Raw genomic sequence first — 12,602 nt, 5'->3', positions numbered from 1 at the left:
GCAGCCATATAGAAGGTAAGCCAAGGGAGGGGTTTATGTGTAAAAAGGGGTAAGACACACACTTGAACATGCAAGTTATAATTAGTACTCAGTACGCAATTTAAAAATCGACATGAAAACAATGCTTACAGTATTAGTTTGTACCTTCTAATATGTTAACAACTTAATTCAGTGCACATTTCCTCATGTACAATGCAGCAAGGAAATCAACACTAGTAACTTTAAAATAGAAATATTTATTTCAATCTAAAAATGAAAGAGAACCAGCACGACCCAGAGAGAGAGATGTGACCAGTTAAAGGGAAACAATATATAGGTCAATTGATAGTTAAAAATAATGGACTTTTTCTCCCCTCACTGAAATTGAAAGCCATTCTTTCATCAGGAAAACTTAGCAGATCCTCAAATAGCAAAGAGCAAAAAGAAAAAAAAAACAAAAAACAAAAAACCAAAATTTTATTTAGCGGCTTTAAGCTATTAATTACCATTATCTTAAAGCAGTGTGACCACTGGGTAACAAATGCCACTCTTATGTCCAGTTCCTCACTGGCAAATTATACTGTTCCCCTTTAGTACTAAAACAGAAATCAAACCAAGATACATTTTAAAGTTGTTTGTTAAAAAGAAAGCATGATGATTGACTGAAGTAGTAAGACACCAGACAACAGCAAAAGGGTCCATCCAGGCTTTCCTTCAGCACCATGATATTGCTATCCAAACTCTTACACCCCGCACATTCTGCAACAACACAGTGTGGCAACACCAGTGCAGTAAGAGATGCACTTTATCTGAGCCTGCCTCTGAACTTGTGTGTCATCAATCAGCTGCCATCAGCAGGCTCCTTGTAAAGGAGTTTCTCAATAGGTTTCTAGTCTGTCAATCAAACAAGTTTCCAGAACCTGTTTTATTTCCTTTGCATGCACTTACATTTCTGACACTGGAGGCAGTGGCACAACTTACTTTGCTATTAAAATAGATACAGGTGAAGGGTCTTTTAGGTGATAACTATATACATTTACAGATACAAACAAGTTTGTAGCTACCTCTTTAATATATTAGCTATAATTAGCTCTATAGTTTAAGCAAAAGTGATAATGAATGAAGTCACATTTTTGAAATATAAAATTATCTTTAAATCTGAAAACTTTCAGCTCAGGAAGTGTATATTCTGCAAACAGTTTGTGGTTAAAATATTGTGCTTTGAAGTAGCCACTTTACAGAAGTTTGTCATTCAGAGGATGTCTAAAGAGATAGCTGACTGGTGAAAAATACTTTTAGGAAGTAAAACTCATCAACCTAAAATGCTCATTTGTTCAGAGTTTCATTATAATCTGCAGTTATACGTAATGAAGTGTTAATATTGCCACTGTGTCACTAGCATATGGCAGGAATCTAAAATAATACTTAACTTCGTATTTTTCAAACTATGTAATACTTCACACAGGGGAGCTGTTAATCAGAAAGAAAGCCTGAATTTCCAAAGTTAGGAGTAAGAAATAAGTATTATATATATATTTTTATATATGTGTGTGTGTATATATCTTAAAAAAATAATCAGCAGATAGATGTTTGTCTGAACTTTGTAGCTTTCTTATCTCTAGCTCTGGTGCTAGAGGCTCTACGGAGAGACGTACCATCTAAAGGGTTAGTAAGGCCACTGCTACTCCAGTCAAACTGGACAGGTGGTAGAGATTCCTAGAGTTGAAAAGTCAGAAATCAGATTTTATAGTCAGTTCAGGTTACAACAATGCAAAGCAGTTCAAACAACAGATTCTTTAGCGTCTAAACACTAAAAAAGACAACTAAATGATCAAGCCCCAACTTTTGGGAGGTATGTCTTTTTATAATATGCACTAGAAATCCAAGTATATTTGTTCTACCACAGGAAGTCCATTAAATTCTGATCAGCACAGATTAGGTAACTTCTAACTCAAACAGGATTTGCAAATTAACTAAAACATTAATTGAATAACAAACCTTAAGGCATCATTGAAAATTAAACTATTACTTTCATGGAAGATGAGGCACTTAGCATAAAAAGTTACGTATACACAATTACAGGGCAAATTCAGAACAGTGAAAGCTGTTTTTGTCTTGATCATATATATTATTTATCATAAAACAACCAATCATTCTTTTGGTTTGTTTTGCTCTTAAGAAACACAATCCCCACATGTGAGGGACAAACTATCAACACACTCTCCACTTCACCCCCTTTAAAAATAAAAGTCCTGCAACTTATTATCCTTTCACAATTACCTCATCTTGATCTATACACAAACCATTGGCAGCAATGCTTGAACAAGAGGAGTATGGAAACACTGACTCCTTCTGGGAGCCCTTCCTTGCCTTTTGATTTCCTCTTGTTAAGCCTTTTGGACACAAGCAAGCAGCAGGGACCATGCTCTGCAGGGAAGGTGTGTTCAGGTGCAGTGTGACTTGCAAGCACTGTCTTCCTGAACTCTCAGGACACAAACTGATGGGACAGTAGCAGAAATGTCTGAAAGAAGATGAACCTTTCTACTTCTGTGCATTACACTCTGCTCTCTCCCCAGTGAACTCAACTGGGAAGGGACTGGGAAAGGATGTGCCCTCAACTTCTAAAGAAACAATCACAGTATGGAAGAAAAATGATGGATGTTCTCAGCAACATTCTTTAAAACATATCAGTACTTGTTAAGCTTCCAGTGGCTGAGACATACCTTCTCCTTGCTTTTGTAGAAAATCAGCCTTCATTTTATAATTTTAAAACTTCCCAACATCTGACACTGAAGAAAAATGCAGATTCACTAATGGAGACTGTAGCAACCTGAGGTAGCTTTGTAGCACAATTAAGCTCACTGTAAAAGGCATTTCCTCGGTGCTAGATGTTTGCAGGAAGCAAAACAAAGGGAGGGGAGCTTTCTGTATTTACTTGTAGGAAAGATTTTCCTAAGCAAGACATTTACTATCTAATGTCTTAAAAATACTTTCAGTACTGAGCACAGCTTGAACAGTACTCTCTCCATGGAGGTTAAGAAACTGATTCTTCACTTTTTACTTTGCTTTGGGAATGGTATTGCGGGCATTGAAATGATTTGCATAGAGATAAAATGTCAGCAGTGTGGAAGCTCCAGCAGATGAAGTAATGATCAGCGTTATCAGCAGCTTGTTTAAACTTTGTCACAGGTAAACCATATTAACATTAAAAGAAGTTTGTAGGAAAAGAAAAGGGTAGTGAATATGACAATTTAGTAGCTTTCTGCCCTGAGCAAAATGAACTCAAATTGAAATAAAGTGGCTTCCTACCAACTCTTACTGAGGAAAACACCCAGTAGATTTTGTGTCAAAGGCCTGAGTCACAACTGATGACTGCCAGAGCTGCATGGAAAAAGTGGCAGCAATGGCTTGCTAAGAGTTTGCCTTTAATGATGGCCTGACTCTCAGATTTGACAAGGAAAGGACAAAGGATGTGATGAATTCTTCCTAAAGTGGGAAAAAACAAGTCTGACTCCAAATGAATAAGAATATACCAAGTATATTAGTCTGCTCTGTGGGATGAGGCCACTCTGCTGACTTCAACTACTTTGCAAAAGAGAGGGTAAGTAAAGCAGCCCTCACCTACACAGATGCTGACAAGTCCCAGTCTATACAGTAGCTAACGAAGTGAAAGGAAAAGGCAGAGGAAAAAGCAAAATTAAACAGAAAGTTTTCTGTTTCTCGTTACCTCAGCCCTAAGAAACACCTGAACACAGGCACTGAAACCTCAGCCAGCGGGAACATACCCAGCAAATGGGAATATAATGTTCAGCTTTTCTGAAACAGTGAGGTTGTTAGGTCATTGCAATTATTATTTTAGTTACATGCTTTAAGGAAAAGTGCCCAATCTAGGAGAATACTGAGAAATGGACCTCATTGCTTTCACTCCTCAAGACCTCCATCTTAGATTACAGGACACAGTACAGAAATGAAAAAGTATACTCAGCTGTCAAAGTACTATTCTGAATGTTAAGGAAGTAAGAAAGAGGAAATTAAAATGCCTGCCTGTTTTACTGCATCATATTTCACTTTGATACAAGTGAGAGATGTTTTCACACAGTAATTTTAGAATGCATTATGTAAGAGCTCTCATAATCCAAAAAAGTAAAATGTAAATGTTTGTGTCTGTGCCAATAATTACTCAAGGAAAATTAAACAAAATTAAAAAAAAGGCAGCATTTTGTTGTCTTAAAGCTGGGCAAAAAGAATAAAAGGACTTGTAATACAAATATAATGTCAATATTCAGATGGATCCCAAAAATGAGCATCATACACATTCCAGAAAAAGCTTTACATGCAAGTAATTCATACATTTCATTGTGTGTATTCATTGGCAAAATTTTACCAGTTCTGAAAATTGCTCTTTTCCAACAACCCCTTTACACAGCTGTCACATCTGAGAATAACAGCAAGTTCTGTAGCATCTCTTACCTGCAAATCTTTCTTTCTTACTCTGTCAACAAAGCTACACACACTCTCACACTCTTGGATCTTTCTCACACATATAACTGGAGAACAGTTCCTGATGGAGCCTTTGGCTGGTGGCCAATAATATGGTAGTTTGCATCTGTCATTGTTAGAAGTCCTGATGGTCTCTTATGTAATTAAAAGTGTTTTTAGAGACTGTCACCCCATGGGGTTTAATTAAGGTTCATTCCCTAATAGCCACCAAGTGTAAAATGTATATTTCTATTATAACCTGATCCCTAATTCAGTGGCTTACACGCAAGCAGATGTGCTGTAAGGGGCACCTGCAGAAAAGAAGCACTGGTAATTTTCTTCTAGAAAGGTCTGGGTCACTGCAGATTTTTATTCCAAGATAAAACTTACTAAGTAAAACTTGGCAGGTAACCCTGCAAAAGAAACATAGTCCCAAACGGAAAGAAGAGAATGCTTCGAAGCAATAGCAGAAGAGCAGAAATATCTGGACAACTTTCTTCAAAAATGCAAAGAGAAGCAGATAAATAAACTTTAAAACAACATTAACCAGAAAACAGTATCAAACCAAGAGAAGGCAGTCATCATTAAGTCCCGACAGCAACCCTTTAGACAAACACTGGAACATATTTTGCATGCACTGCCTGAAGACTTGGCTGTGATTTAGAAGCCCACTAGAGCTGTACAAAAAAGAAGAGAAAGGCACCTGTCTTGGGTCTCACAATCAAAGGGTGCCTATTTCACCAGCCACTCCTTACACCTGATGTGCCTTGACAAAGCCTTTTACTTCAGCCCTGTGAAGTCTTTGAGACACCATGCTTAGATCAAGGCAACAGTAATCAGGGGATTATTTCATATTCTGTTTACTGCCTTACAGTTATGAGCACAGAGGAGCAGAGAAATAAACCCCTCAATTGTCAAGATAAACAACAGATCAAAAAAGAATTTAGATTCCACCTTCAAATATAAAAGAGAATGACTCTACAAAAATCATCTTTATACAATAAACTAATGTGACAATCCAGTCAGTGACTTGCTTGAGAACTCAATTTCAAAACCCTTGTCCTCATAGCTTAAATGGCTCAGATGGAAATTTGTCCACTCTATTTTCCCAGCCTAACTCAGTGAGACCCACTGGAGGGAATGAAGGCAAAACATTCAGAGTTTGTATCATAACTAGGAAGAAACACTGCACCTCATTTGCTGCTTTTTACCTCATTCTATTAGTTCTAAAGTTCTCCATTTTAAATCTCTGCATGCTTTTGTCTGCTTTCCTACAACAAAAACATTTAGGAGGCATTCCTGTGTTTCTACAAATGTTCTTTCCACTATTACTTTCGCCTCATCAGTCTTCCAAAGTCTTATTCCCTTAGCAGGAAGTCATACACATACATGCACAGACACTGATCTGTATACAAGTGCCATAAATGCCAGCCCTCAGAGGAGAACTTTTCCCTGAGCAAAGAACATGAATCTATCAACCAGAGCCTCTCCTTCCAAAGAGAATGTCAATATTCTGAAGTTTCTGAAAATATGGATAAATCTTCATTCTGAAAATGGAGGAATTTAGAAGTTTAACTAAATAATTACACATTAACCAGGTACACTAAAGAAATACTTGAATTGCTGCACCTAAATAACTTGCACTTAGAATAAGTTTCAGAATAAGAATAATTTTAGAATAAGAAGTTTCAGAGTCCACTAAGACTGCTTGTATTTCTACTGATGTGTGTTTGTAGCATAGCTCCTAATGAAATGTTTGGGCACATCATCTTATTACCACAACAATCTGGAATATTCTGAAAGAGCCACTTGCACAACGTGACATGAAACTGGATTTTCCCCAAAGCAAACAGAAGCCACCAATCATTGACAGAAGATGAGACCAAGAAAGAAAGGAGGTCTCTGAGGTGGAGAATTGATCGTTCATGCCCTAAAAGTTTCAGAATGTCATCTAACTGTAGCCCCCTAGAGTTCTGAATGGCTACAATCTCTAACCCATCTCTTCCCCAAAAGCTTATTGTAGTGTTTGTCTCTTTGGAAAAGCTAACCTAATGCCAACAGTGCAGACAGCACAGAAGCTTCTCAGATGCACTCATGGACCACAACTATTGAACAGAGATGGCCTTATCAGAACAAGCTGTAGGTCAAGAATATCACACTGTGACAAGTAATGGGAAATTCTGTAGCAGGAATTCATAATTACAGGAAAAGAGAGACTTTGCTAAGTAGAGGTTCTTATTTTCAGCACTATGACTGTCAAGCAACTGAGAAAATGGCACTTGTCAGGGATGTTGTTACTTCAGGCTCTTGCAGCTCTCTACACTGTTTAGTGTATGGCTTAATTTGTTTCCTCCTCTGTAAAAAAGGGTACTTCGGATGCTGCAAAAAGACTCTGAAATTTTCCTACTTTCTTACCACACAGTAGATTTCTACAGGTCAGACTGTTTGCAGTAATCACTGTTGTTACCTTTTCTTACATCCATTTCAGCTGCTCAGTTCCACTACATATGAGGAGCAGCAAGGAAGCACCAAATGTGTATTGCTTTATAAAGCAATGTGAGCTCCGAGCCCACTGACAAACTGCTGCTCAACAATGAAAGAGAATTCTCCTCTGCTACAAGCATGTCACACTTAGAGCTCTGCAGTGTGGCAGAGCAAGGACTGCAAGAACATCACTACAGTCACAAGTACCTACTGTTAAGGTTAGGTGTAGCCCAAGAATAATTCTCTCTGGAATGCCTTCAATCAGAAGTCACGAGCATAGCAGGTAACTGAAGATGCTGGGTGGAGTAAACAAGACCTGCACTTAGGAGGGACAGAGCTGAATATGTACTGAGCATCACTGTAATGAGACTGAAAATGAAGTATCTCTGCATATCCCATTAGCCTGTTGACAACCACACACATTGCAACATGCAGGGCATTCAAGTGCTCCTCTAATATCCTTACATCAAAACAACAGCAACAAAGAACTCGTGAAACTCAAAAGCTCACCCCTAAACTCCTCTGAATTAATTTTCTATCAGGCTTTAAAGACAGAGAAGCCACAAAGCAACTGTGTGTAACGGATAATTCCATAAAATGTGGCACAAAGGGCCAAGAGAATTCATACAATCAAAAAGTCAGACACGCATGCTTGTAATGACCACACCCAAAATCTCTCTCCAGGCAGCTGGGCTGCTTTTCCTGACACTCTGAAGAAGAAAGGGCAAAAGAAATGAACATGAACAGTAAAAACGTAAATAGGATCATTCAGAAAATCGAGTCCTAACCAACATGTAGAACAACCTCCAACAAGAAGCTCCAGAATAAGCAAAGATGAAGAACCTTAGCCAGAGGTCAGATGAGTCTAACATTACATATCAGATCTGTCTACCTGCCCACTGCCTTTGAGAGCAAACTGCTCTGTAACAGTAAGGATCATCAGGACTCTGAAATGGTGGCCACCAACTGCTACAGCCTCATCACAGGGACTCCCAGTCACACATGAAAAGCAGATCCAAGAGCAGGACTTCATCTGACACAAGCAACACCTGCCTTTTACATACAGGTGTCTTTGAATACACCATCCAGATATGTTCAACATACAGAGACAAGGCATCCCATTATTTCCCTCATTCTTTCTTTGCCTCTCCTCATCCTTCTCTCCCTGTTTTTTACCTGGAACTGATCAGATGCACATGTGCTCATCTCTGGTGATACAGGAGGTGTCTGTCCTATTGAAGCTATTTTTTCTGCTGCAGATATTGGTTTCAAAGGTTCCTTGGTAGGTTCTAACATACCCTGAATAAACAAACAACAAACAAGTAAATAAATAATCTAATTGAAAAAAATTACTTGCACACACAGACATATTTACAGGCATTTCAAGAACTGCAGATGCCAAAAAATAGAACACACTACTAGGTAGTACTACCCTCAACTAAGAGCTTGGGGGTAACCATGGGATACTTTCAGTGTGTTGAGAGGGGCAGGAGTAGATGGAGCGGGGGAAAAATCATCATGGGTCCTTAGGCCTAAGAAACATTTCAGAGCTAGTAACAAAAACCCAAGTGTTGAGCTGGAGCTTGCTTTCAACTTTCAATAGTGTAATTTAAGCTGGAGAAAACAGTTACTTGATAAGGTGATGTCTTCTCCTCCCAGTTGTGTGTAGACTATTCCAGAAATATCAAATGACCCATCACAGAAGTACAACTGCATTCATTCCATTTCAACAATTAAGTAATCCAAAAGAAACAAACCAAATTATCAGTTTTCAGAATGATACCAAGAATGATAATTACTGAGATGGAAATAAACGCATTAAGAAGCATTAAGAAAATAAACTCACATTTTTAATTTTAAGCAAACAATTCAAATATGGATAGTGTTATGAAAAATGTCTGAAATCTGATCTTGAAAAAAACTGAGGGTCAGAAGATGTACAGAAAGCCCAAAGTTTGCACTGAGACATGCCAACCATTCAAGAACAATGAGAAACTCCCAAACAAAAGCACAGGATTTGCAACTACAGCATTTTAAACCATTCTCAGAAAGTCACCTGCCAAGATCAACTGTTTCACAAATGTTTCTACACTGTATTAGGGGAGCTTTGAATTTACCCACCAGTTAAATTATTTATTTTGGACAGCAGAGAAACACAGAAAGCAATGTGGAAACAGAAAGCAACAAGACCCTTTACTCCTACTATTGCTGCTATCCAGCTTATTGTGTGCAAAAGTATATAAAAAAATTAGGGGACAATTAATCAGCAACAACAATCTGTTGCAAAAAATAACTGCATGTGTTGCAAACATAGTGCTGCTCACAAACAGGAAGAAAAAAGCAGTATCTCAGAGTTGTTTGAACTACCTGTATCAGAATACCATGTTGACATCCAAAGAAGTACACAAGCTGACCTTGATGCATGAAAAAACTGTAGAAACCACTCTATGAAATTAACCTACATAATTATATCAGCCTAATATAAACCAAAGAAAACTAATTTTTTACTATTCCATTTGTGGATGATCATATGAAAACATAGGTGTGTTTGTGTGTATACATATACATGCACTGTTTTTTGAGAAAAAAAAAAATTTATTCTGCTCAGACCAGCAAAAATCACAAACCTTATCTTCTCCCTGTTTTTACCAAATATTTCTTTCACTTAAATTCAAGTATGTGCTTGCACACATAATGAAAATTATTTATTTGATAATTCTTTTCTAGCATTTCTACTGATGCCTAAGCCATAACTGTACTCACAAAAATATCTCTCAGCACGCTTCATGTTTAATGTAATTTAATATATTTCATTATATGATGTTACTGGAACTATAACAAAAAAAAATACCAAAAAAAGCTTACCAGTCCTGCTGCATACATGGGTACTATAACAGGCTGCTTCTTGTTGCCTGTAAAGAGCTGATAAAACAAAGAATTTACTTAAGAGTTTCTTCTATGTCAGCGATGGAAATGTTTTTCAATGCTACATAACTTAAATAAGGTTAGTATCACAGAATAAATACTATGTTAATTATAACACAGTGGTTAAAAACTAATGCAACTACATATATTAATAGGGTTTGTAAAAGGTTGCCAGGTGGTCTGTCATGAACAGCCATGTTCTGTGCAACTATGCAATTAGGAGAAGGCATTCACACAAAACACTTCCACCTGATTCTACTTATAAAGCAGCTTCCTTATTTAGAAAGGCAGTTTTGCTGGCAGACTCACAATATTTCTTGTGTCAATTCCCAGGGAGCACAGAAGCTTTTTGTTGCTGTGGGAGCCACCCCACTGGTATCTCAGTCCGTATGCATCGTGGATGTCCTGCAGCTCTGCCCACACGTCCATCAGTTCCCTGCACAACCCATCATAAATCAAGTTATCATTCAGAAAAACAGCTTAGCAGCCTGGAATATTTATTTTGGTTTTTAATGCAAGTGACTTATTATACATTCCAATTAAATTTATGCCCAAGCACAATACCCAGGGGAACTAAAGCTGCACAGTGTTCTCAGAACAATTATAGTTCAGACTTCTTACTGGAAAATGATGTCCACGGCAGACAGGACAAAGCCCACTTAGACTTCATCATCACATGAATAAATACAGTAATTTATAGCAAGTGTAACTAATAAGACATATTTGGTTAATTCAGAGACATAATTGAAAAGAAGATGATAGGCTGCTGAGTTGCTAAGTGAAGTACTCCTGGTGTATGTAGTCACTGAAAACTAGAATTCTGATAGACAGCTGATTTTCACTCAATGGCTTCTCAAAACACTTGAAGCAAACACCTCATTTTAAATTGATGCCATACGTGTTTCAAGTCCATCTTATATTTGTTGCATTGTGGTTTCTTACCCAGTACTTCCTAAGGTCTCCTCAGTTGTTATCTGCTTTTCACCTGCTTCCAGCAAATGATTCAAGGAACTTATTTCTTCTTCAATTTCAGCAACAGGAATGGAAGGAAAACAGACTTCAAATATTCGTTCCAGACGACTTAGCAATGTTGTCTATACCAAAGAGAAAATATTTACGTCAAATTTTGCTAACTGCTATAAAGATAAGTCCAATATAACAGCAAGCTGAAAAACAACTTATAGCTAACACGAGATTTCATTTACCACAAAATATTAACTGTCAGAGGACCACAAGACTCTTTAAACACCAAATACAGGCTAGAATCCTGTACAGTAAACAGTAAGGATCTTGCCCTCTGCAAAGTGGGTTCTTAGAGAAGTGTCCAAAGTCACTCTGTTAGAAATTAGCAGAAAATGTATGCAACAAAATGTATGCTATATAAGGATAATGTCTCAGCAATATAAACAGCATATACTGGAACTAATGGTTTCCAGACATTTTAATTCCAAAGCGTGCACTGGGCCCTGGCAGATGGATCTAACATGAAAAACAAAAGTCAAACAACCTCCTGACCTCACAAAAATAAAAAATCCCGCCCCCCCCTTTTTTCTGACAAGCATAGTATGTTTTCTTCTTTTCAAGTTCTTCCCTTATGTTTCTCTTTTCTCTTTAGTATTTCTATATAGACAGGATTTCAACTTCTTGTACCTCTGTTAACTGGTCTTGGACATCAGATGTACTAATGATAAGGAATTTTTTTCCCAACCCATTAAAAACAGCTAAGCATCAAGCTTTTATTATTGATGCAAGGTATGCTTGTAAAAATTAAATTAAAGCATTTTTAAATGTACTCATTTTTGCCAGAAACACCTGAATCTCTTTTCTTGCTAAGGAAAGGAGGCACAAGCCTGGCATTCAGTGGAGTGTTTCCATCTTTCTAGTTTAGTGTTCCTCAACAACCACTTTTCCAGTGCTCTGCTGCAACACACACAGGGCAGCATCCAGCAGCTCCAGCACCTGCTTTTCTACTGGGGAAATGGAAAAGAAACAGAGTAGGCGGAAATCCCAGGAGCATCCCACGGCGTGTGCTGTTTTAGCTGTGCCAGCAGAGCCCTCCTGTGGAGATGCAGCATATTCCAGCAACAATGTTGAATTTGCACACATAAGCCTCAAAACAGAGGGTTTTTTGTTACAACTGAGATGTTTAAAGCTCAGAAAAGCAAGGGTGTAGGAGGAAGTTACCTATTTTAGTTAGGCCAATCGATACAACTGGGACAAACCTTCATGCAGCAAAACATCTGCTTCACAATTCCAAGAATTATCTGCAACATTTCTTATTTGAACTTTTAGCTGAAAATTTGCCTTGTCTCTCATCTCAGCTAAGCAACTCATTGACCACGTACATTAGCAAACATAACAGAGGTAAACATGTTATCAGAATATCTGCATTCTGTACTGGAGTTGGGGTGATGAGTCAGGAACCGGGATCGAGTCTGTCCAGACTATTCTTTCTGTTCAGCCACTAACTGCAAAAACCAGGAAAATTAATTGGCTTAGAGCATCAGCTCTTGAGTTTACTGTCTGTGAAAGAAATGCCTGAGAGGGACAGGCACCAGGTACAGTCACTTGCAAACCATAATGTAAAAATGGGCAAAGATCTGAATTCAGAGCACACCTGACTCACCCTTTTTTTGGTGGTGGTTGTGTTTTTGGTTTTTTTTTTTTTTTTTTTTTTTTTTTTTTTTTTTTTTTTTTTTTTTTTTTTTTTTGTTTGTTTGTTTGTTTTGTTTGTT

At 37.7% G+C, this 12,602-nt stretch overlaps 1 protein-coding gene across 4 annotated transcripts in view; it reads right to left on the bottom strand.

Annotated features, from left to right (window-relative positions):
- AFTPH (aftiphilin) overlaps positions 1 to 12,602 on the bottom strand; it is a 41,823-nt gene that overhangs the window by 10,651 nt on the left and 18,570 nt on the right. For 3 of the 4 annotated variants that reach the window (XM_041404277.1, XM_041404280.1, XM_041404278.1), the window contains exons 3-7: positions 10,810 to 10,961; positions 10,177 to 10,303; positions 9,808 to 9,864; positions 8,119 to 8,241; positions 1,635 to 1,695 (exon numbers count right to left, since the gene is read on the bottom strand). In XM_041404277.1, the coding sequence (XP_041260211.1) occupies positions 1,635 to 1,695; positions 8,119 to 8,241; positions 9,808 to 9,864; positions 10,177 to 10,303; positions 10,810 to 10,961 (520 nt within the window). The remainder of the gene's footprint in view (positions 1 to 1,634; positions 1,696 to 8,118; positions 8,242 to 9,807; positions 9,865 to 10,176; positions 10,304 to 10,809; positions 10,962 to 12,602) is intronic. The other variant, XR_005952642.1, reaches the window with a different exon arrangement.

The sequence above is a fragment of the Onychostruthus taczanowskii genome, unplaced genomic scaffold (assembly GCF_017590055.1).
Source record: "Onychostruthus taczanowskii isolate IOZ18803 unplaced genomic scaffold, ASM1759005v1 scaffold21, whole genome shotgun sequence".
Classification (NCBI taxonomy): domain Eukaryota; kingdom Metazoa; phylum Chordata; class Aves; order Passeriformes; family Passeridae; genus Onychostruthus; species Onychostruthus taczanowskii.
This window is presented reverse-complemented; position numbering and strand designations above follow the sequence as displayed.